The 25,197-nt window shown below is 45.8% G+C and overlaps 1 protein-coding gene across 7 annotated transcripts in view; it reads left to right on the top strand.

Moving 5' to 3' along the window:
• The window catches only part of LOC139107041 (serine/threonine-protein phosphatase 2B catalytic subunit 2), a 105,870-nt gene that overhangs the window by 45,344 nt on the left and 35,329 nt on the right, over nucleotides 1-25,197 (top strand). For all 7 annotated transcript variants that reach the window (XM_070664269.1, XM_070664266.1, XM_070664265.1 and 4 more), the window contains exons 3-5: nucleotides 12,011-12,135; nucleotides 18,221-18,332; nucleotides 23,365-23,510. In XM_070664269.1, the coding sequence (XP_070520370.1) occupies nucleotides 12,011-12,135; nucleotides 18,221-18,332; nucleotides 23,365-23,510 (383 nt within the window). The remainder of the gene's footprint in view (nucleotides 1-12,010; nucleotides 12,136-18,220; nucleotides 18,333-23,364; nucleotides 23,511-25,197) is intronic.

The raw sequence follows: 25,197 nt of genomic DNA, 5'->3' as shown, positions 1-25,197 counted from the left end.
TCTACGCTATTAAAGAGACGTCCTTAATTTATTTGATCCCGTCGCGTTAATTAAGCCGCTGGGTAGCTACTGAGGACACTCGAGAAGGATTTGGTTCGCGTTATAACCGAGGACGTGTATCGACGGCAAGCTCTTTCTCCCTTGAGAGCAAGAATTTCACTGTGCACGCACGATCGCTCTCTTTGAAGAAACAGTTCGCTATTGCTGGCGTGTATAATCGCGACGAGGTCGCCTCCGCGGATCTATTTAAAATGAGAAAACGCGTATTCATCAACGCGCGAGGCCAACGCGGCCGCGGAAGATCATTATGCTCGTTCACGAATCGCACGAAGATGAAAATGTCTTTCGCCAGCGACGTATGGATGATAGGGATCAGGTTATTTTATGGAACATTAGGTGACAGGAAAACGCATTAAGAAAATTAAATTAAACATATTAAAGGGTATAAAAAATAACGCAAATAGCGAAGTAATAAATTTCAGCAACGTTTATTAATATATATTTCTTTTTTTTTTTACAATTATTTTACATATCGAGGCGTATCGATCATTTTTCATATCTCTTTTTCTCTCTCTTCGTCGCTTCTCGCTCGTGCCAAGCCGAGTGTCACGAGCAAATTTACTAGGCTGTGTTATTCAGCTAGGAAACGCCGGTAGTTTTACAACACTGTCTACTCTAGAATCTGTGCTCCACTTTAAAGAAGATTCGCCGATTTCGCGGCGCGAAGCAGAAACGTGGACGGTCACGTTTCATTATGACCGCGGTTGCAACATGCGCATCGTTACCTAGTTACTTATGCCAAATGACATAATGTGCGAGTACGTCGCAAGTGTAATTTGCACGAATCATTGGCGAATGAAATAAATTATTCCATTTGCTTGTAATTTGCGGAAAGAGAGAAGTGTCGAGGAGAGAGAAGGGGTAGATAGATTTATTACCGAGAGTCGAAGATTGCGCTTGAAAAATCGTGTCGATTTTCTATTCCCTATCGATCGCGATGTTTCAGCAATAATAATCACCGGTTGCGGCGATAAAACGTTTCTCTCGACTGAAACAGTATCGGCGGAAAAAAAAGCTTCTGCAAAAGCTCGAACCCCATCGTATGTTTTCGAAACACACGCCTTTTTTTCTCCCGTACCGTTTATTTTTCGTCCCTTTTTTCCGACGTAAAAAGGCTCGGGGAACACAGAGGATCGGTCGAAAAATTTTCTAGTCTGTTTAAACATTCGTTTGAATTAACCATTTGCACGTTATCCGCACAAAATACACTGCGCCGTGTATTATTTTTAGTACATTGTTTCAGGGGTGAATTATCTTATTACCTCGCGTTTCTCTGCATTTTTTTTCTTCTTATTCTCGCAATTAAAATTGTTAATGGAACATTCGGGTGACATGAAAAATATTAAGCCGGCCGCTGTTACCTTTGTGAAAAATATTCAAGATAAAAAAAAAATTTTTTTTAATAAAAAGAAATATAGGAGAGCGTAAAGTTTATACAATAAATGTAACACGGGCAGACGCTTTTATGTAATGGAGATGCTTTGATTAATGTGCAACAAATGTGTCATTTTAGAAATAATCTTTTTTTCCTTTTTCCGTCCGGAGAGCTGCGGAGCAGACCGCGCGAATTATTTTTTTCTCGCGACACCGTCCGGCCGCTGTCTCCGATGTTCATCGGCTGTTGGACGCGTTTCGCCCGGCTCCACGGTCATTCGATATAAACCCGGCGGCGTTTGATTACATTTCAGCCCGGCAGTTGATTCGGCCCTTCGCGTGCGCCTCGCGCAATACGGTAGTAAAAGGACCGCACGCTTGTGTGATGCGGTAACGGGAAAACGACGCCGCTCGTCGTTTCATCAGAAACTACCCTCAGGTATCAGTCGGTCCGCACTTTAGTGCGCGCTCAGAGGTTCTCATTGATCCCCTGATGTTTTCTTTCCCTTTCCGTCGCTCGTTTTTTCCTCCTGCAAAAACTCCAAATTAATGTTACAAAAGCGAGCTTAGAAGGGACGGAAGAGACCAATGCTTAATTTAATTTTTTTACCTCGTGTTATTTATTTATTTTTTTTTCGCGAGCGATTTTACAAAATCGGTAGTAGACATAAATGATCGAATGTTCGGCGATTCGCTCAAAACCGTTCGTGTTTGCTTGCCCTTGTTTGCTCGACGTAGACCCGGTTTAAGGAGCATATTTAGGGGATCGGTTTCTCTTTTCGATTAGAGATTATCGCGAAGATAATCGCTGAGAAGCTTTTACGCGCTCAAGGCTTGTAGGTACGCGTTTAATTCTCCCGTTTCGCTTTTCGTGATATCACCCTTCGGCCTACCCTTCGGTAATTTTCTTCCCGGGGAACTCTTGCGCAAGAATTGATGTGCGCCTTTTACGTGTTCGGTGATTAAGCTACTACGGGTGATGTGTCACCGAATGGTAACTCTCGACTCCGCTGTCGGCTATCTGGAAGAGGGAGAGAGATGAAAAGGGACCAGAAGTGCCGCCGGGGTCAAGTTGACTCGCTGCGAAGCGATGGAAGGGTCGTTCCGCCAAAGCGAAGAGACACAACCGCGGCACTCGCTACGACGATGGGAGAAGGATCCAATGTTGATATAGAAATTGCCGCCGGTTCATCGAGGGTTCTCGGGTAGACGAATAGTCCGGTCGTCGCGTGTAAAATCGGCGGTTAGGTGGCGCGAAAGCGGAGAATCGACGGTAGGTCTGGCTTGAACGAGATGACTTTCAACATCGAGTCATACATTTGCAGCGGCTGAACGGGATCGCGCAAACGAGAGAAAGAGAGAGAGAGCGCGAAGCAAGACGCGAAAGCGTTACGTACTTTCGATCGTTCTATTTATATCGCGGACAATCGCGCCTCCTCTTTGATGTGCGCGCTGCCGATCACTACGCGTGCCTATCTTTAGCATCGGGCTTGCAACTCCGGCCGAATACGCGTAACTTATTAACGGAAGAACCCCCCTCCCCGGCACCGTTCTCGGCGAGTCGCGAATCGCTTGAAATAAAATCGCCACGCCGTCTTTGGTCCACGGCACGCAGACAGGCGCTAGCCTCATTTTCTGGCACGCGGACTTATTACGATATGATTTAGTCTGCCGATTAGGGAATCGAAATCCGAGCCGATCGATCGGTTCGGCCGCACGCCAACGGCTTCTCTAGATTTCTGCGGTTATCTCGATAAAACTAGATGCCTGGTTATATCTGCCTGGCCACTTCAATCGAATGATAATGCAATAATATTGTATTTCAATAACACACGTGTAACATGAGAAAACGGTAATAACCCAATGTTGTTTTTAATATTTTACAATATAAATTTCCGATATTGACGCATGCATGTAACCCTATATTAATCCGCGGAAAATTTCATCTCCAATGCAGGGAAAATAAAGTTCGAGGAAGAAATTTTTATATATCAAAAAAAAAAAAAAAATTAATAAGAGCGAGCGATTTGCTAATGGAGTAATATGCAGCTTTATTCCAAAACTGCATTATAAGCCGATTAACCATTTTTGGTGATTTTTATTATTATTATTTTTTTAAGTTGCTTTATTAAGATTGTTTAGTTGAAAGATAATGCAAAAGACACGAATTGTTTTCTCTTCCATTTTTACAATTACATTCATCAACGTGCTTTATAATTATGTCTTTGTCCGTAATACACGACAATTTTCGGGTGAAAAGGATTACAAAACTGCCTACAACTATTGTGTAATCCTTGCTTGCGGGAACTTGTTTGTATTCAAGAGCGTGCAGAAAATGAATTTATAATGGAATGTATCGGACGCGTAATTCCGCGCTCGTTTGTAATATTCTGGCGTGCGCGTCGCGTTGGAAAATCAATCCGCGATCCCTGTCAGACATTAACCCGGGATTTCACAGCGGTCGGAGCAGCAGCTGTCTCTCTCTCTCTCTCCCTTTGGTTCGGACATTAATCGATTCCGCGACGATCCTTTCACGCAGCCAGATTGTAGATAAACGCGCGATACGCGTCCACCCGCCGTTGACACTGGCGCGCACGCATTATCGGTCCGCATTATGCGAGCTGTGACGCAGTCGGGCGGGAGATCCGCGTTTAAAGGGGAGTTTACCCTGTTTGTGAAAGACACCAGGTGAAGCCGCATATCGGCAACACGATCCGCGATAACGCGCTTAAACGCAAGTCGCGTCACGAGCCCCGGAAATTTCTGCTTCCTCGGCGGCGAAACGCGTCGCAATTTAAGTCGAGGGGCCATCGATGAAACCCATCGGCGCTGCATTACGCCTGTTACATTTTATTCCATCATCTCGTCGCGGCTATTATTCCCCGTTCATTTGCCCGACTTCCAGCAGCGCCGCGCTTAATTAATCTAACGTCGGCGTTTACGAGTAGTGCGTAAAAAAAAACCTGCGGGATTTGGACTCGCGATGGTAAAAGCCCCGACTGCGAGTGAGCGCCGAGGCGGTTCGTTATACCCGAATTTGCTCTGGCGATCCTTTTCAGCCGCCGTGAGAATCAAAGAGAGCGAAAAATACTGACAGCGAGAAGCCATAAAACTGTGAAATTTTCGAAGGTTCGTTACACTAATTTGCTGGCCCCTTTTTAATTAAATAAATTCTCTCATTAAATCATCGGGCGTATTTTTCACGCTATAGTTACATTATAACGTGGATTTCTAAGCTGGGGCTAAGAATAAAACTTAATCAAACTAATAGAAGCGAACAAATGATGTCTGTGTTAATTTGCGTGCGCATTTAAATTTGAAAGTGAAAAATACGTGTATTAATATTTAACGCGTAATTAGCGTACGCGAAGAACAATATTTCTTCAAGAGGTTTTAATGCTTTGTTTTGGTCAAATATATTTTTACGAATTTTTGTTAAAAAAAAGAAAAAAAAAAAGTCTGTCGCCCAACGGTGTGTTAAAGTCTCTCTCGTTTCGAGGTGCAGGTTTGCTTTAACAGGCGGAAGCCTGGACGATCCGCGATCACTTTGAATTTCCGAGCCCGCCCTCGTTGTATTTTTTCTGTATCCTGACCAAGAGGCAAGAAAAAAAATATCTAAAATTGCAATGTAGAGAACAGTTACGCGAGGTTGCCTCTGGCGCTCGTTCCGTCAGATTTATCTCGCTAGTGTACACGCATCCCTCTTTCGTTCGCAACCACGAGCACATTGTTTTTCCTAGCAAAGGTATCGGTATTTACCACAAAAACCGCCCTCAGCAACGGCGGAAAGCGCTTAAAATTATTCTATTCTTTTCTGTAACGCTTAGCGAGATTAAACGAATCACCGAACGCGTTGACCCTCGAGCTACGAAGTAATAGAAAAATCGCCCGAAGAGCAATTCGTGGATAAAGTCTGAAGTGAACAGCTTAGAAAAAAAGAGGCTCGTCTCTTTTAGATTTAGGAGCGTTTTTCGCTACGTAAAATGTCGCCTCGATCTCTTCGGTCTCGTTCCGTTAAGCTTCGCGGATCACTGAAAAATACGGTAACGTGGACAGCGTTGAAGTTATGGCGTCGTTGAGTCGCATGACGATCGCCCTCGAACGGTCAGGATCCCCAGTCACCTATCCTACGTGATAGAAATACGAGAGAATGTCCTAAAGGCTCTCTTGGGCGGAGCACGGAAAGTGCTGGAGCAGCATAAACTGCCCCAGGCACTGACGACCGTTGTACTTACAACCTGCTTAAGCTAATTGTAAGAGTCGTTCGGGGAATTTGGCTGGCGTAATAGCGCGCCGCGTTTCAGCGCGACTTCCACGTCCGAGTTACGCGAGCTCTGACGTAATGCGAAAATTAATAAAGTACAGGTGGCCCCGAAATACATTCGGGAGACAAAAGATCAGAAATTGCTTCGATAATTCTGCCCCAATTACTTTACCGAGGATGAAATGGCGAATAATACAGACGGCGTTACGCAACGAAACAATTACGCGATATTAAACGAACGAAATTAGCTGCATCATTTCAAGTTCGAGTGATGTCAGCTCGCAAAATTCGTGCTTTTCGGATAACAACAGATGAAAATCTCATTTTTCTCTCGAGATGTGTCTCGGAATATTGCGCTCGAATTATTTCGAATTCCTTACACCGGCCGTTGTTTTTTTTTTCTTTTTTTTTTACGAAGAGAATACACATCGACGAAATTTAGTTTTCAAATGTTTCGCACAAATAAATGCGCGTGTGCCAAAATGCTTGCACGAGATTGCGGTTCTTTAGTGGCGAAACTAGCACGCGGGTGCCGGCTCATCGTGTAACTTAAATTGTCAAGCTCCGTCTCCGGTGTTTCATCGCGGGGCAAAGAGGAAAGGGGGGAGGGGAGGGGAAAGATTTATATGATCACGAAATAATCACAACCGAAATAGCTCCGAGCTGCCTAGCGAGCTCGCATTCCGGCATCCGCCCGATGGCGAATTCCCCGAAGAGATGCTCTTTACTCTTTTCCTCTCTGTTCTTGCGTATTGAGACTTGTAAATAGCCGTGATTGCTTTTGGAATCCCGATGCGCCAACTGGAGTTACTGGTTTTTTTTTTTTTTTCTTACCTTGCTATTAGCGTAAAAATATAACCGCGCGCGTGTATAAGTTTTGCATAATAAGCCAATCGTATTTTTCTTCTTTTTTTTTTTTTAATAAGAATCCCGAAGATATTTATGAGGACAATTTTTTATTTCCTAATAAGTCACTCGAGCATCTTGAAAATTCAACATTTACTCCGCGTTGCGTTAAAAAGTCATGTTTCTTCTCGAGATAAATATTTCTCAGGCTTTATCATAACTCAGTGGGATAGATCTGTTTTTTTTTTCTTTTTTTTTATTGTAAATGTTTTTAACATTAGACGGCGAGAAAGCAGTTTTATCGTCTTATTTGAATTTCATACATTTTTTTTATATACATATATTTGAGCATACAGATATGGTAGAAAGTGTAACATTTTTATTTTCGGAAATACGAGAATATCACTGTCGGGGAAAATCATTTCACGCGAGGGCGTTTCGCGACAAAGGCGGTGGATGTTACAGGAATACATTTTATTCCCCGTCGCAATCTTTACGGTTTACTATTCCGCGGTGGCGGCGGCTGTCGTTATCGATGGTACCAGTTAACGAAGTTGCAGCCTCTTCTACGGTAAGGGTGTTCGCAGCAATGTGGGTTAACTGTATTGCCATAGAACGTACGTTTGTTGGATTACGATGCCGGCGTTACATCCGTACGTGGCTCGAATCTCTTAATAAAGTGCGCCCCAATATCCCATCCTCGCCGGCGCGGGACGGCGAGCGCGGGATCTTCTCTTCCTCCGTTCTAGCGGTTCGGCTGTAGATGCAATATGGAACGCTCGTCGAGGGGGCGGTAAGCTCCCCCCTGGGAAGTCGCCGGGGTGAATCGCGACACGTAAGACCCGTTTATCGCCGGGAGCCGAACAGACCGCGGCGATCCTCCCGCATTATCCCGCGGCATCGGGATAAACACCGTGAAGTATAGCGCCCTATTTACCGCATCCCCCATAAATTCTAGCTCTCCCTTATGATTTCGCGGCGTCTCGAAACTCGACGAGGTCGTTTTACGCCGTGGAAGGTAACGAGTACCCGCATCTCGTCAAGAGAAGTGCTTCGACGTACGTTTAACGCGAAACACGCCGTGTTTTCCTTTTCGCGATGGCATCACTTGCCGTCGTCGCAACGATGAAGTGGTCGCCCGGCCTGGTAGGTGCACCGAGGGGAGAAAGGGGGCGTATGAGTTTATGCACCGCCTCGGAATAGCGGCGTAAACAGCACGCGGATCGATTTATATGCGGCTAAGTAAGTGCATTTTTATGCACCGTTTCACAGCCGTCGTCGTAGCCTTGCAATCGGTTACTTCGTTTAACGCGCCGCCACGGCCTGCCCGGTTCTCCCCGCGGCGGACGTTGTCCGTGAAACGACTCGTACGTGATGCCCACTTGGACCGGTGAGGCCTCGCATTTGAATTGCGTTTACTCGACCTACATTTTTCGTCGTAAATACAGCGGGAACGTGTACGGATAAAAGAAAGATGTATCTGTCAGAGTAGGAGTGATAAAAAGCCTAGGAGAAAAAAAAATACGGCGAAAAAAGAAAAAAAAAAAAAAAAAAGATAGCGAAGAGACAAGATCGGAAAGTGCACGGTAATACACGCATGTGTGTGTGTCGCGTGTATAATGTAGTCGTGCAAAACAATGACATTTGTCGTATAATGACCGTGATATAACGACCGCGATACGTTTTCCCGAAAAAAAATAGCTCTCCGATCCGCGAATGCGGACGGGTCGTAAATTTTACGGGCGAGATAAATTGGGACGGAAAACCGTGCGCGCTTTTGAAACCGCACCGCGGCCTTCCACGATGGCACCGTTCTCCACTGTTTAACCGGAAACGCTCATCGATAATCAACGAGAGAGAGCACGCGAATGCAATCCGCTTTAGCGCCAGGATGAGCAGATTGTTGAACGGCAAACGTAGAAACCAATTATTAAATACAAAAGTCAGTGGCGGCCACTGCCCCGCTTAATCGGATTATAAAAACGCGATGCAACGTAATGTCTCGTCGTCGGCGCGCATCGCGAGCTCCCAATCGCCGGCGGGCACGTTAACCGAGATAACGACCGGCTCATCGTGCCAGCTTTGTATAATAAACGTCACAATTAAGAGACAAGAATAGAGAGATTGATAAGACGGCGAAACACCTCGGCTTAAAAAGTTTTTGAACGAGCTAATAAATCGCTTTCTATTTTCGTAAAATGTCAATCCCGCGGCTGTCGATATGCCGCGTATGACGAGAGTGATTCGTCGAGATATATCTCTATCTTGTGGCAATTTCGTGACACCCTCGCCGGCAGGAATTCGGGTGGGCGACGGATGAAAGATGGCCAGCAAAATTTCATCTGTTATCCCGGAGCGCCTTCGCGCCTTATCCTATTTTATAAATCTCGGAAGCTCCTTAGCCGAGGGGGAAGACAAATTTCCGGAATAATACTGGAACGTAAACGGGTGATAGGATCTTGGCGCTCGATCGAAGCTGGTTCACGTTACTGGCTACCTTCGCATCTCGTGTTAATTGCCCTTCGGCATGTCATCGGCAATGTTAATTCGTGCTTACTTAGCGACGATCCTTGTTGCTGCGAACCGCCACGAATATCCGTTTAATTCACTTTGTGTCGACCGAGAGAGAGAGAAGCAGGGAGAGAAGGATCGTCTCGGAGAACTGAAACGTGCGTGTCGCCCTTGAAGCTATCTTCATTCCCAAATGAATTCCTAGGTGCGAGTTTGCGAACTTCCGGGTGTACGTATCCGAGCAATAGTCCCGGTAGTTTCGTGGAAGTTAGTTATTAGCTTACGGTGAAAGGATTCAGGTGCGCGCGGGGGCTGTAACTTACTTTAGGCAACGAGTGAAAAACGATTCCGCGTATCGCATAACAATGCCAGACGCCTCGCACCGATCTCGTTTCGCAGACGCGACGACGTTACGTACCTCGCGTTTCGGGCGGGTATCGACTCGCATTCGATCCGCCGCGATAACGTATACGATTTAAATAATTAGATCACGATTGAGAATACATTGTGCACATAGTGTACACTCTATAAGCGGTGGTTTCCGTGAAAATTTAGTTGGTTTACGTGCAACGCGTGGACGCATTGGCGGAGACCGAGTCAATAGAACGGTACGTAACGTCGTCAGGTCACCGTTGGCTAAGCCAAAATTACATTCTTGCTTTGCTCGTGCTGTGCCCCTCGGTATCCGCGTGGCGAATAATTAAACGCCGAGAGAAAGAGAGAGGAAGACAAAGAGGCAGAGAAACGGAGAGAGAGAGGTAACTAAACCAAGCCGATACATTTGGGGATTGTTTGAAATATTTAGACTTGGTTTGCGGCAGTGCGCCAGTGCCATCCGTTGCTGAAATTACTACTTGCTAGAATCCCAAGATGCGCTCCCAGCGAAAAATGGGGACGTCGGATTATGAAAATTTGAGGGACAAAGAACGCGAAAATCGCTCGCAAGCGAATCGAAGATATACATTAAAAAGAAAAAGAAAAAAAAAAAAAAAAAATTATGTGGCGAACTTTTTGAAACTCGACGACTTAAATTTTACATCTCTCCCACAATATATTTATGTTATATTCACTCGATTTAGCGGACGGCAAACGATAAACCAAATCGATAACAGTTCTTTACAGTGTTTCCTTAGAGGTGCTTTCTTGTTTGCAATGCATCATTTATTTATGACGCGACACCGCTCGCGCTTCTGTTTGCTCGTCACAGAAAACATTAGGAGTGGAAAAAGAGAAAGAAAGAAACAAAAATGACGAAGGTGGCCGGTAAAGAATAAAGTTTAGTTTCTTCCCGTTCTTTTGTGCAGCCCAGAGTAGGTTCCTTCCCACGCATTCCTCGCAGCTCGACTTTTAAAGCGTAGACGAGCCGCTCGAGTTATCTCATTTTCCGTAGGAGTCGTTAATCCACGTAATACGAAGATCGGCGATATTATGCGAGATCAACGGAGTTGCAGAGTCGTAATTAACATTTGTAGATTCCCGCGATTCTCCAGGCGTGATTTCCCCACCGCAATTATTCGCCGGGATACAAAAGATGGAGGTTACACAATCGCGAGATTGATAATTCGAGCGTTTGTAAAGCGTCATTATATAATTCTGCAAAATTAACGGGGGATGTCATCAGCGTTCGCGTGCGTCGCGTTCCTCAGGTCGGGCCATTCGTCGACCCTATCCCCTTATTTCGCCTCCTCCCGTCCCCGTCGTGTCACATACGAATCCAAATTTAATTATCCACGCAGATATCCATCCGCGCTTTCGCCGTCAGACTGCCGCCTCATATTTCTCTGCTTTACGCGCGTTGTCCCAGTTTCTGGGCCAACCCGGCATTAACGCGAGATACATCGTCGCGTGTTGAACAAAAAGTGTCGTCGATGTTATTCGCCGGCATCTGCCTTTGTTCCGCGATAATATTTTATGTAAACGCCGAGACTCTTGCGTTTTCTCTCTGCAATGGCGACCGTTTTATCTCTTAACCGCGTTATAAAAAAAAGTTTTTTTTTTTTTGGAAACCACAAAAGCGGAATTGATCGCCGGCGCGCAGCCAGTGTTCAGTGTTCCTCCGATAGTTTTCGCTGGGTGGCGGTAAACTAAGTTCCCAAGTCGCGGTGTGTTTATGGAGTTTCATTTATCGTCGTGTGTACAACAGTTCGCCGTTCTCCAACGTGTCGCACTTTCTTCCCCGTTACACTCGTTTCTTATTCTTAAAAATTCTTTCGTCGCTCGTTTCTTAGCTCTACCGCGTTGTCCGCTGTCACGAGTTTCGAAAATTACACGGACACTTGAAAATAACGTCGTGCCCGTCGAGCGAAAAGCGTTTCGAAAAGCGAAATAGGAAGAATAGGATAAAAAAATAGCACAGTTCCACCGGCACTTTAAATCTTTTATCTTCGTTGCCATTTTGCCTTACAAATTTTTATTTAATGAATCGCACGGTATAATTGCGACATTCGTGTGCAAAAATATACTTTCGTCCGTTCCAAGCGACTTTTTTCAATGTGAAACAATATTGGAAATGAACGACGAGCAATACCGCGTCAAAGTAACTCCGACGTCACTCCAGGCTCTGGTCGCTAATAGTTCTCGGTTTCGAGAACTTGAAGTTTCTCAACGTTTCCCGCTCCGTCCCGTATCCTCCGCGACACGGGAGCGTAATTTCACTTTGAAACGTTCGCAAACAAGTTTACCGACTCTCAAGGGTCGCTAATGTCTATATATTCGACGCAAGATGCGCTTTAATCGCGCTATATTAATCGCTCGCTCGGGTAATTACGTCTCACTTTTCTTTTTTTCTTTTTTTTCCGAACGGCGCTTTTATCCCGCCCGTAATTCGATGCACTCTGAAAGAGTGTCGCATGCGGCGTTACGTAAATCTCGGGGCCCCGGAAAACTTTCTGCTAATTAGTTCTTCCCCAGTTTTCTCCCACCCCGCGTCTAATTCGGATCTACTTTTGGTTTCAGTATGCGGCGACATTCACGGGCAGTTTTACGACCTGATGAAATTATTCGAGGTGGGCGGTCCACCCTCCTCGACCAAGTATCTCTTCCTCGGCGATTACGTGGACAGGGGTTATTTCAGTATCGAGGTGAGTACAACGATCTTATTGTAGAAAATGTTACCGATCATTAAACCGCCAGGCTGGATACGTACACATACAATCGCTAATTACGAGTTAATTATATTTATATGCATCGGGGTAACTGAATACAAATACCGCGAGCATAAATGAAAATTTATATGCCTTTACTCCGACCGCCGGGGGAGAGAAAGCTTTATCTCGGAATTATGCGAGAGCACTCAATCATCGGATTCTGTAATTAGCGCATGTCCTAATTAATTAGTTATTAAATCGCCGGTTCGCTCAACCGCTTATCCAGCTTAAGAGAAAGCGTAAAATGGTTAATTCTCTTAAAGGCTCGCTTTGATATTATTCGATTGTTGCAAATATCCCGACACATTCGCAGGTAGATTATTAAAGTCGGACAAACGACAGACTTTTCAGGAAATTTCCGATTTCCAGAGACAAACATTTAATTTCTAATATATTGCGTCAAGTATATTAATCATCGTGGTTTATTTCGCGCGACAGTTTATTTGTATTCTTAGCACATCTCTACTACGTCTCCTTTTTAAATATGAAAAACTCAATCTTTTTGTTAGCCACTATTCTTCTTTAAATAACTAGATATTTTTTTTTTTTTTTGAGTCTTTATTTTGAGCAGAGAGAACGATCTTAAAAGTTGAGACGGAGAGATTCTTGCATATACATACAAAGCACGTGTTGTTCAAAAGTATTGCGCACGAAAGTATTCTCTCGAATGTAATTTCGAAGCATGCGCGAATAATCAACTTTGATCCGACACGAGTAGTCTATTTTGCGAGATAAAATTTTGTCACGGGCGAGCACGTTTCATGTCGAGCATAATGCAATATTCCGTCGCGCCACTAGGAACAAGAAAATGCGCGAGAGGAGACCCCGGAGTAGCGGCATCTCGAATGGCGCACCTCCCGCGACGCCCTCGCAGCCCGTGGAATTTTTACGCCGTAAAGTAACGAACAATTTCCTTTCAACGAATTTCGGAGGGCAGTGGGCGACTGGGAGAGAGAAATGGCAAAGTTTTAGTACGATCGTTCTAAACCGCGCGATACAGAGAATGCAATTTCGCTGCGACGACGCGTAGATATCTCGAACACGATACAATTTCGGGAACTCTATTTTTGAAGGAAGTCGATGGTACTGCAAGTTCAACATTGATCGTAAAGCTCTTGTATATTTTAAAGAGCAACGTCGTTCCTTGGAAACTTGCTCGTCCGTTTTAATTTACCCGAAATAAAATGCGACTCTGAAAGTAAGTTTTATTTGCAATTTTTTTTGGGGGGTTTTTTTTCTTTTTGTTCGCGTATTGATTTATTTTGAAAAATAAAGAACGACCGATACTTGCAAAAATATAATTTTTAACTTGTACCAAAAGCGACGACTATCTTGCCGCGGCAATTCACCGGGTGCGGAAATTTGCGGAAGAAATAGGGGACAATCCAATATTGTACGTGGTATTGCACGTGGCGCGTTGCGTACCCAAGATTTAAATATATTCTCCGCGAAGTACATTTCGCAAGACAGCACGCGGGCAAGATGGCTCCTTTTAAGAAAATCTCTTGATATATTCCGCGGCTGCCGGTATTCAGATCGAGATGCGTCTTCGCGGATTTCCTGAATAATGCAAGGCGCAGCGTGTCGTCGTTGTAAAGCGCGCGCGGATTGCCGTCAGATTTATGACTCTCGCAAACGAACGTCGACGGTCCGAAGCCGAACAGACATTTCTAATCAAACTGATGGACCCGGATACAGCGGAAACTGTTTAAAATCCGTCGGCAGCGTTCGCAAACAGAATGATACGATATCGTAGGGTTATAATACGGTTTCGCGCGGGCGTTCCTTTTGTTCGAGTCCTTACTCGAATTAGAGAGAGCCTCGTTCCTGTGAGCACGAGCAACGTTAATTAATTACTTCGCTTTCTTCATTAACTTTATCCTCGGCGAAGGAAAATAAATTATTTTTTTGTCATTAGCAACTGCGCTGCTACGTAGCTTTTGTTTCCTCCGCTCGCGGAACTAAAGATTCCCCGACGGTGCTCCTTCACGAAGGGTAATTTTCCTGCAGCGCACGAGTAGTTGTGGATTCGATTGTATTTACGAGCACGCTACGTGGGAGCCCGATCTATCCGCGGGAGACACGGGAGATGGTGCGCGATGGTTTCTCTCCTTTATCTCTTTCCTTATCTCACGGCGCGGATGTTGGAGAGTGGAATATCTCGCGGAGAAAATGGACCGTCTTCGTTCGTTCGTAAATGGTATTATAAATCGGTCGGAGCTTGCCGCGCGCGCTTCCTCGGTATGTAAGGGGTTTCTGTCGCTGCTCACGTTCGGAGGATGCTCAATCCTTCAAGGATGCTCCGTTCGATGGCTCGCGCGCGGAGAGAGGATTCCGCGTTTTAAGAGGATACGCCGGAGAAGTGGGTACGCAATTGCGAATCCTACCTTTGCATATGTATATTTCCCCATGCACGCTCGTACGAGACGCACACGCGGTGTCGTTAAACCTCGGAGATCGATATTTCAAATCCGACGCCACTTTTGACGGCAAACGCGAAATCTTTTCCTCGACGTTCGGCGAAAATCTTTCTTCCTGCGAGTCCGGATACGAGGAATCCGAGCTCGAGGAGAAGACGTGGACAGGCTCCCGTTCTCCACGATCGTTCGTTTAGAAAATCTTATTCCGTGTTCTTTCGAAATTACATTTCTCGCAGAAAGAAAGAGAGAGAGAGAGAGAGATTTTAAATTCTCTCGAATAATTTCTCGCCCTCGTAAGAGGATACGATCGCGCAGTTTAAACGATTGGACGCGAAAAAGCGAAATATCACCGAGCACGAATGAAAAATTTGTAAACGCATTTGTTTTCAGCTATCTGTTACGCTCTGCGTAGATTGTTTTAAGTGCTCGAACGATATAGACGTTCAGTAATTGTTCATTTAACAAGTCTCTTTACTGCGTCAAGGAATCTTCAAGTGATGTCGAGGGGATCGATATCAAAATTCTTATTGGCGAGATCTCGAGAGAACGGGGCCGAGAAATTATGAAAACATCGGGAAATATTTGCAAAGATAAAGCAGCGTGTTTCTAAGTAGTACAAATCTTTGTTAAGTTGGAAAAAGAAGTTTCAATCGGCGTCTTGACTGGTATTTCAGTTGAAGAGTTTTAAGAGCATTTCTCAGCGGGAACGTCATTGTAATATGAACGTAAAAGGATTCTCCGCCTTGAAGGAGATATTAATTCGGACGAATAAACCACTCGAGTTCAAGTTAAAAAAAAAAAAAAGTTATACTCTCTTGCGCGCTAAGTTGATCTTCGTAGCCACGTGCGCGTCCGCGCGATCGCTGTGTAAGAAGGGAACGATATCCGATATGCAGGGAACGCCGTATCGGATGCGTTCCGCTCGCGAGCCGCGGCAGAATCCGAAGGACGAGCGCGTTATTTCGTTACAATGCCAATAAGGGCCCTCGCGTGTAATTATAGCGGCCGGGGCAAGGCGAGAGCGAGCAGCCGCTCCGTTGGCTTCGTAAAGAGAACGGCGGAAGAAGGGCCGCGGGTCGCGGGGGAGAAAAGGACAACGGTAGACAGCCGATCGGGTCAGCGGGGAGAAAATAATTGACCTCGAAAGTCTAAGAAAAAAAAAATTGCCAGCACCCTGGCTTTCACGGGTAGACGGGCGCGAGAATTTATCTCTCTCTCTCTCTTTCTTTCTCTCTCGGAAATTCCGCGCGGCGTCGATGCAAAATCGAAAAAACCGTGTGTGCATCGGATACTCGGCCGCTGACGCGTCAACCACGCCGATCCTGCGAAACGCGAAAGCGGGAGATAAATATCCATGTAACCAAACCGTGTGACATTTCTTTTCCTATATCCGGCGAACCGAGCCGCGGCGCGACGTTGGTAGCGCCATGGTATCGATTTGATGCACAAAGGTTAAACGTTCCGGTCCAGCGGTTTCAATCGCAATCACATCTGTTTCACCTTACGTAAGACCACGGCGCTAGAATATTTTTCAACTTTTTCCCGGAGATCCCTCTCTCTTTTACGATCCGCAATCGTGGATGACTGAGGAAGGGCTTCTCGGATGTCTTTTCCTGGACGGATTGAGCGAAGATTACCTTCTTAAAGGAGAAAATCGATTCGTGAATAACAATGTCGCGCTAACTTATATTTTATCTTTAACCGTGCGTACACGTTTCGCCGGGAATACCTGTGAATTGTTCGGTTACTGCATTTATTATAAAAAAAAGAAAAAAAAAAAAAATGACATAATATCAGTGAGCTTTAATTTTATTTGGAAATTGTAGCACTTCCAAAAGTAAATTTTCGAACACGGTGAAAAACAGAAAAATTTATTTAATAAACAAATTTAAAATTTACTATCAATTCAAGATTCGACGTTCGAAATAGCAGGCTAAAAAAACCTTATAAGAAGGAAATTGAATTTCACCAAATGATTTGGCTTGAAATTGACGCAAAAATTCGCGGATTAAAGGAAGCGCGCTAGATGCTCTTTGCATATTGATGACGGCCAAGACGTGCCCAGCTGTTCGGACATCGAATTTGCCAGCGCGCGAGAAAATTGGTAGCGGGTGCGCGCGGTATCCGTGAAGGTTTTAATCCGCATTGTTCGTACGCAATTAAGCCTGTTTAAAACTGCCGCGTCACCCGTGATTATTAAACAGCCGCGGACAACGAATACAGGGACAAATGTTAGCCGCATAAAGGGTCCGACGGGATCGCCCTGCCCCTTCCTGCTTCCACCCGAAACCGTGTTGGAGCTAATGGAGTCGTCATTACGGCCGCCACATTCGAGCGAGCGAGCTAATTAGCGCGGGCACAAAATTCGTGCGAAATCCGCCGGCTCGTTCGTTAGCTACGGCCATTGCCAATTTAATGCGGGTCAGTGGTCCGTGTATTACAATGAATAATATTAATTAGTGATGCATTCGCGCGTAACGCGCCTCGCCTCGATAACAGTCGAATTCCGACGATCACAATCGTTTCAGCAAAGAGGACTTTGAAATTCGAACTCTAATTGCACAATAATCGACATGGAAGTTGCAGTTGACAAACATTTTATATCTTTGTTATTTTATAACGCAAGTTAATCTCGTAACGTCTTACTTCTATCCTGCAGCAATTTATCGTCTCGTACGTTTTATTATTTCCCGTTGAATTTCAACGAATAATTATCACGTTCGTTAATAATTTTTCATCTTACGTGAAGCAAACATGTACCTTGCGCAACTCTAGTCACTGTCCAGCGCGGACCATGTATCTAAATAGATATCTAAAACGTTTTACGCCGCGTACTTGTTTCTGCCACGCAAAAAAAAAATAAAAAATAAAAATAAAAAAAAAAGAAACAGAGAAAGAGAGAAGTCACGGCTTTGGTCCATCTTTCTTGGAACGACGCGTCGATTAATAGCGCGTTAAATTATGAAGCATTCTACGATATGCAATCTGCCAGCGGCGCACGTCGCTCAAATTCATGTCGTCGTCGAAGTTCTGCAATTAAAGCGGAGGAATGTCGATCAGAACCGGGAGATCTTCGAGCGATTGGAGCTGCTTGACGAACACTAACGAATTGTTTCGATTTAATTGGAGGATCGCGACATTGCCGGCATGGTACAATCGCAAGCCAGTTCGAACGTTTATGCCTTTGTCGGTTATTTCATTTACCGTGATAGTGCATTCTTTGTCGTTCGGGCGGATATTACCATAGGCTTGAAAGGCTACCGGTCGTTTATCAAAAACTCTTCAGGGTTTCAGGTTAATTAAACAGTCTGTTTATTGATAATTTATTGAAATATACAATTTAATTATCTGATAAAAAAAAAAAAAAAAAAAAAAAAAACGTCTCCGTCATTATATATCAGCGATGCCTCGTTTCGAGGCTTATGCTTTAAAAATTATTTCGAGACATATTACGTCAGGGGGAGGGTGATTATCTGTAACAATGTATTATACATACGTATATAGGTATATTAATTTATATTTAAAGGTTATGCAACGATCCTGGTGTTAGTCTTACATGGTGAATTACCTGGGTGACGCCCACTTTGTTTTTGTTTCAGTGCGTATTGTACCTGTGGGCGCTGAAACTGTGCCATCCCACCACACTTTTCCTCCTCAGAGGTAACCACGAGTGCCGTCATCTCACGGAATATTTCACATTTAAGCAGGAATGTAAGTAATCCTCCTCACGGAGAAGTTAAGCTTTCCTTATATTTATATTATATCTATGATTTTTAAACACACACACACCGTAAACGAGCGGCCTACGGCGAGGTCGCGAGTACTCTCTTTTGCTTCTTAGAAAATTTGCGGGGAGAAAAGGCCGTCAGACTCTCTTTCCGATCTCGAAATATTCATTTCCCGCATCGTTGAATCTTTTACGTCGCTTCGCGCAGCGCGAGCTTTTTACCCCGCGGCCCGCTTTTGTTTCGTGCCGTAATAAGAAATTATTTCCTATTTAATAATTCACGACTCAGATTAAGTTTCCCATTCTCCGCGTTGGCGTTACGGCGGGGTGTTGCCTTATAAGGTGAATTAGCGGCGATGAAATTTATGTGGCTCATCTACATCGCGAGCTTCGGCGCCCGACGTTGCATGTGTGCCACAATTAGAGTCAAAGTAATGTGGCTTTTATGAGGAAAAAAAAAAAAGCTGAAAGCTAGTTAAGCGAGGAAACGATTCTCGCAAGCTTCTAAAATAAGCGTATTTTTCACGAATTGGAATGTATAGACGTTAATTCGCCGCGGTTAATTACTTATTAATCAACTAAAACAAACTATCCTCGCACGTAAATATTTCAGATAAGCATGCAGGAAAACATATTGTTTTGTGGAATATTATTGAAATATAATATTGAGGATATATTTGACCTAATTAATGGAATTCGCGATGAAGCCAATTTATATTGCTGGTACTCTTTACATTTTTTATAGCTCTGCATTTTGTTAGTCTATAAATACGCCGTCGCGTGACAACGTGCGAGATAATTAATTCTACAATCTGCTTTTCCGTGTACCTATTTTTTTTTTTGTCCCATATACGAAAGGATTACTTCGTTCAAATAAATAAAATCGGGAAATTATGTTAGGAGCATCCGTGGTAGCTAATAAAAAATGCATTGTGCTTGCACAGTGTTATAATAAGCTGCAAAAAAAACGAGACTCGATCGTAACGATAGCTGGGTGTTACGCGTGCGATATCGACCTAGCGACCCTTCGGCCCTTCGATCACGCGCATCTCGGCGTCGAGCACGATTCGCGAGAGCTGCTGAGCATCGCGTTTTCCCGATGCCAGGAATACTCGCGATCATCTTCTCTCAGTCCCGTCCAAGTTCGGGCTTGTTTACAACTGACGGGCTTCGGGATTATTACGTTAATCGTGGGAGTTTACGTTACGTGAGCTCTGCCCATCTTAATACAATATATATATATACAGTCGCGAACATTGGGAAATCCAGATTCGCGGCGTGTTTAATGTCGGATCGGCGTCCTTCCGCTTGCATCGCGCCGGTAAAATAAGATCGAAAAAGTCGGGAGCGATCGTCCTTGGCCAAGATGCATCTCCGACGACTCCGTCGCATTTAATTCGCTCCCGTCGCACATAATCGCGAGCGGGCCGTCGCGCGAAGAAACGACACGTCGCGCATCACCCGGCCGTTCCCGTCCCGTCGCTCGCGCCGTAAATGTTATAACGACACGGCCGAGAAAACCGAGGAACGGAGCGCGCGGGGGTGCCTTGCAAATACTCGCAGGTTGACCTAGTATCGGACAATTTTCCGCGATCGATACACTTTTCCGCGAGACGCCGCCGGCTTCTGCTGCGCGAGCTTGCCGAGTTATGCGTCGCGGGGGGATGCACCGACGTCTCTGTGGACGACAGATCCCGCAAGTTTTCCCGAGATTCGCCTCTTTAGTTCGGCGGGTCTGATTAATACGCCGGTAATTAAGAGGACGTCGAGTCGTGTATTTTCAGACACTGGGAAATAATGCATCGCACACTTTTTGCCAGCGGGGTATTAATATCCGTCGAGTGTAAATCCACCCCGACGCTTAATGACAGCTCGATCACGAGCGTTGAATATAAGCTCGTACAGCGTTTTTTTTTTTTTTTTTTATCCGACTCTTAGAACGTTTTACATGTTATTCTAGATGTTATCAAATATTTTACGTCGTTGTACCCCTCGTTGTCGTTGCGCTTTTACGCCCGCGACTCCATTATTATTGTAAACGTGAAAGACTCGTTACTCGAGAGTGTCATGTGCGAAGACGACGTTTTTGGAGAACAGTTCTAATTTCCGCGTGTATCCGGAACCGGGGTAACGCCATTTCCGCTCGCGTTTCGCACATTAAGCCGCTCAACGGCGGCGAAGCGGAGGAAAAGCAAGGCAGGCCTTGTTTGAAAAATCGCTCGTTCGCGCACGCACCGTGACCCCGATTCGTGCCGTTTAATAACCGCGATAACCGCGAAAATCCCAGCGCCAGCCGGCGCTTTAATCATCGTTTCAACCGGGCTTTCGCCGTGCATTTATTGGCGGTACGTTCGGGAGCGCCGCGACGACCGGCGGGCGGGTGCACCCGCGTCTCTCCGCGTTTTCTTCTTTTTCGCAGCGCCTATTTACGCGGCCTAGTTACCCGCCGCTATTACGCCGGCATTTACGTGCCGGCCGATCGAGAAAATTGCGATTATCTCCAGCGGCTCCGGCTTTTCCCTCGCGATACGAAGTCGCGATAGCACGCTCGCGTAGAAACAGGAGCATATTCGCCGGCTATTCTTTTTTTTTTTTTCTCTCCCTTTCTCTTTCCCTTCCTCTTCTGTTTTAAACGACGGCAGTAGAAATTCAACCTCGGGACCCGGTAACTTCTAGGGTGTCGTGCACACTTGTTTTTTTTTGTTTTTTTTTTTCTTTTTTTTATACGAGGTAAGGCGAGGGCGTATTGGAGATCACGAGTAGGTGGAAGCTCCCTATCGCTGCTTATCTAAAACGTATAATATTGCAGAAATGCGGCAGGTTGCGATAATATATCGACCCTACCCCCGCATTTTTTTTTTTCCTTCTCAACGTTTTTTCTACGTTCACCGCGCGCACATTTTTCCGCCAATTCGGGCAACAATGACGCGAGAAAAATGTAACGCGCTTAACCGTGACGTATAGAAAAGTTCGATACCGGTTCTATCAAGATAAATGCTCGGTTGCTCCTTGCCGCCATATATCTCGGACACCTAAATATATCATTTTTACAGCACCGCCGTGTCTACCGTAATGTACGGTAGATGCTTCAGTTCCGTATGGAAATCTTAGAATAAATAGAGCCGCGATTTTAAGAGGTTTTGGGGAAAATTGTTTGAAACGTCGCGTCTTTTTCTAATAAAATTTTATATTTTACTTTATATTTATACATATATACATATATTTAATTGAAATTTGCGTGAAAGAGCGGCTCTTATTCCGCGTCTCTTTGTTTTGGCGCGCGATGTTGCACAATAGTGTCGCAACCGCGTTTCATCTGGCTCGGTCTCGCAATAAGCGAGATGCTGGAAACTAACGATCGCGCCTCCCGAAGGCCGCATGCCGCAGCTCGGGCTCGAGAAACGCATTATTCCGAGCGGATTCTTGTCGCTCGCGCGTTTCTCGCGCAAGAAGCCGGGACGCGGTGGCCGCGCGCCAAGATCGTGCGGCGTGTCTTTCGAAATACGTTTCGCTGCCAAAAACGATCGTTTGTTCGCAAACGTGGGAGACCTGCAGAGCGAATGCGCAATTAATTCGCTGGCGGTTTCGCCAAAATCGTCTTTTTCGTCGCGCATCATATAATAGTCACGCGTGTAAAACAAAGTGCTTTCTGAAAAAAAAAAAAACAATCTTACGTGTCTCGTCAAATAAATGTAGTACCTGTACACTTTACAGTAATTAATTATTAATTAACTCACCCGAGATTCTTTTTAATCTCTTAATTCTCAACTCTTATCAAACTTCTGTATTATTTGTAACTGTTGCTTTTCCGTATTTCTTAGCAACTTAATTACGACACTGTACTCGACGAGTTTTTTTTAGACGCCCCGACGGTGTCTTTCTTTATCTCTCTCGTTTAATAATCTCGAGACATGAGAGGTCCGCCGAGCCCGTCCTTGGCGTGATATTACGGACATCCGCTTCGCAATACTTCAATCTGCAACCCCAAAGAGAGCTCCCACGTCCACCGGGCGGCCGTTCATTTGCGAGATCTCGTGAAAGTCCTCGAGTGGCAACCGACGAGACGATCCGTTTAGCCTCAGCGCCGACAAATCTTTATCCTGTCGAGATTACTCTGCTTTATTGGTAGGAAATCCTTTTCGCGCGTCACCTCGAACGGCGAATCGACGATCCTCCCTCTCCCACGCGGTAAATACATGTTGTTTCGCGTCAACATTTCCGAGGTCGCGCTTAACAGGAAACGTGTCAGAAACAGAGAGCGATGGCTCGAGCAAGAGCTTCTCGCGAAATCCTTCCGAGAGTTAAAGTTTTACAATTTTCATGTGAAGCTGCGTCATACGAGTTAGTTATAAAAGTAATCAGAACTTGGAATCGAAAAAAAAAAATAAATAAAAAAAAAGGAGGGGAAAGGGAGAAAAACAAGGGGGAGGAAACGCGGAGTTTGCTTCGCTCCTGAAATGAGACAACAATTACCCGACTTATCTGCGGGCGGAGGCGCGGTTTATCGCTCGCGCGAAAGCCGGGCCGGGGCTGTCGGTTGCACTCGTGACGGCAAGAGGCGCGCCGCGCTAAATTTCAGGAACACAGAACAGGCGTGGACGATCAGCCGAGTCCTCCGTATCCCAGGGTGTAACCATTATTCTACGAGGGCTGCGGGACGTGAAATAGAGCCCCCGTGTGTGTCCGCCATCCTTTTTACGGGTCGAGAACCAGCCATGCGTGCTTCATCTTGCTCGCATGGGTCTTTCCTCACGACTCCCTCGCGTCGCCTTTATTTCCTTCTCCTCGGCGCTTTCGCCCAACGGCGGATTAGACGTGTCGACCCCAATCTCCGCGTCCACGTCTCGTTTCGTGAAAGTGCCGCCCGCATAAGAGTAGCTGAAGGCGATTCTCGGACACGTTTGCACGATCGTCGTAAGCGCCGGAACATTAAAAAACAAAAAAAAACAAACAAAAAAACACTTAGATGCGAAATCTTTTATTTTAATCTTGGCCCTACTTTCTTTCTGCTTTCAGGTAAAATAAAATACTCCGAGAGGGTGTACGACGCGTGCATGGACGCCTTCGACTGTTTGCCGCTCGCCGCCCTCATGAACCAACAGTTCCTTTGCGTACACGGCGGCCTGTCGCCGGAAATTCACAATTTAGAAGACATTCGCAAAGTAAGTAAATTTAAAGAAAAAAAAAAAAAAAATTAGTTGAATAAAAGCGTAGAAACAACGGTATATATATTTCTAAACACTACATTTCCGAACAAGAGCAAAGCTTCGATGAAAGCTTCGAAGCTCTTGATCGATATTTATTTTTCGCGACAGCTCCAGTATTTCCAAGTCGAGCCTTTACGCGAATAATTTTCGCGGAAAATCACGGCGTGTCTTCCGACGGCGTTCAATCAATTTGAACTTATCGAGATCGCTTTTTCGCTATTTGACTTTCGCGAACTTCCGCCGGACGACCAAGAACATCGTCGCGAAAACTATCTGGGACGAAGCGTCCCGTCTTAATAAGCCGCGATCGTTGATAATTGGCATCTGGCCCTCCCTCGCCCCCGCCGCTCCGTCGAGTACAATTAGCCTTGATATTATTTCTCATAATCGTGCCGAGGCCAATCGTTCGATCGGCGGTGAGTCCAATGACACTCCGCCGCGCGCCGGAAGCGAACCAGGGAGAGCACCGACGTGCTGCCACCTGCTCTATCGATCCATCCACCTACGCCTTTTACCTTCCTGCATTGCGTGCGGCACACACGGGCGTGCGTGCGGTGCACGCGTCCCGATCGTACGCGTTTCTACCGGCCTCGGTACCTTCATCCCGCCGTTCCTGCGGCGATCGTGAAACTCGCCATCCCGCGCCTCGATCCGTCTCACCCCGCGGGCAGGAACGAGATAAGCTCGCAAACGAGACTCGTCAAATACAGCCAGGTCGCAATCGTCGGTCGCGTTTTCGAGATGGTTTCGTTGCTCCTGTATCCCTGAAAATCGTCGACGTTACACGCGATAGAAATCTACCCCCGACGCGTCCGCGTCGGGCAAAACTTGCCGGATAAATAACTTCGTCGCTACGGCCGTTCAAGCGGCGGTAAACAGGAAATGGATTTGCTTCTTTTGAGATCTCTTCGCGCTCTCCCGTCGCGTTGGAGTCGGTTCGAAAGCTAACGCGCGTCGCGTCCCGAGGGCTCTCGCGTTTCACGGCTGGCAATCGAAATTTCCGAGTGACACCTCGTATTTCCCGGCTATCGACGTGTCTCGGCCGACACGCCCCAGAGGCAACGGGAAACGATGGAGCAGTTTCGTGTTTCGTCGCGCTCGTAAAAATTTGCGCTATTTTCATATCATCGGTGCCCGATGGATCTCCGCCGGGCGACGTTCCCCGTTCACCTCGGTACCCGGCCGAGAAGATCTCGTTCCGCTTTTATGCGGACGTTACTCGTAAAGATATATACAACGAGCGTTGGCGAGATAGCGCTCGAACGCGAAACGGAGAGGATGATGAAAGAACGCGGCGATCTCATTTAACGATCGGCAGATCTCGCCCGGGCTTGTCGGCTTAATCAAGGGGAACGACGCGCGATTACAACGATGCGGCGCCGTAAAACGATGCGGATTAATCCGTCCGACCGTTCCGGCAATTTGCAACGTGACATGTTCGGAATAAAAATTCTCAGCGGGGAAAGGCGCACGATTCCGCCCGGGAAATATAATGAGGAACCCCCGCGGATGTAAATGGGGACCGTGGAAAGATTTGTCTTCCGGCGTTCAATTAGGGTAATCCAGTTTCCGCCGAGATAAACTTCAGGATAGATCATGCAATTATTATCGTTCAACCGCTGCTAATACTTAACGCCGAGAG

The sequence above is a fragment of the Cardiocondyla obscurior genome, linkage group LG12 (assembly GCF_019399895.1).
Source record: "Cardiocondyla obscurior isolate alpha-2009 linkage group LG12, Cobs3.1, whole genome shotgun sequence".
Classification (NCBI taxonomy): domain Eukaryota; kingdom Metazoa; phylum Arthropoda; class Insecta; order Hymenoptera; family Formicidae; genus Cardiocondyla; species Cardiocondyla obscurior.
Note: the sequence above shows the minus strand (reverse complement) of the source record. Positions and strands in the feature narration are given on the sequence as shown.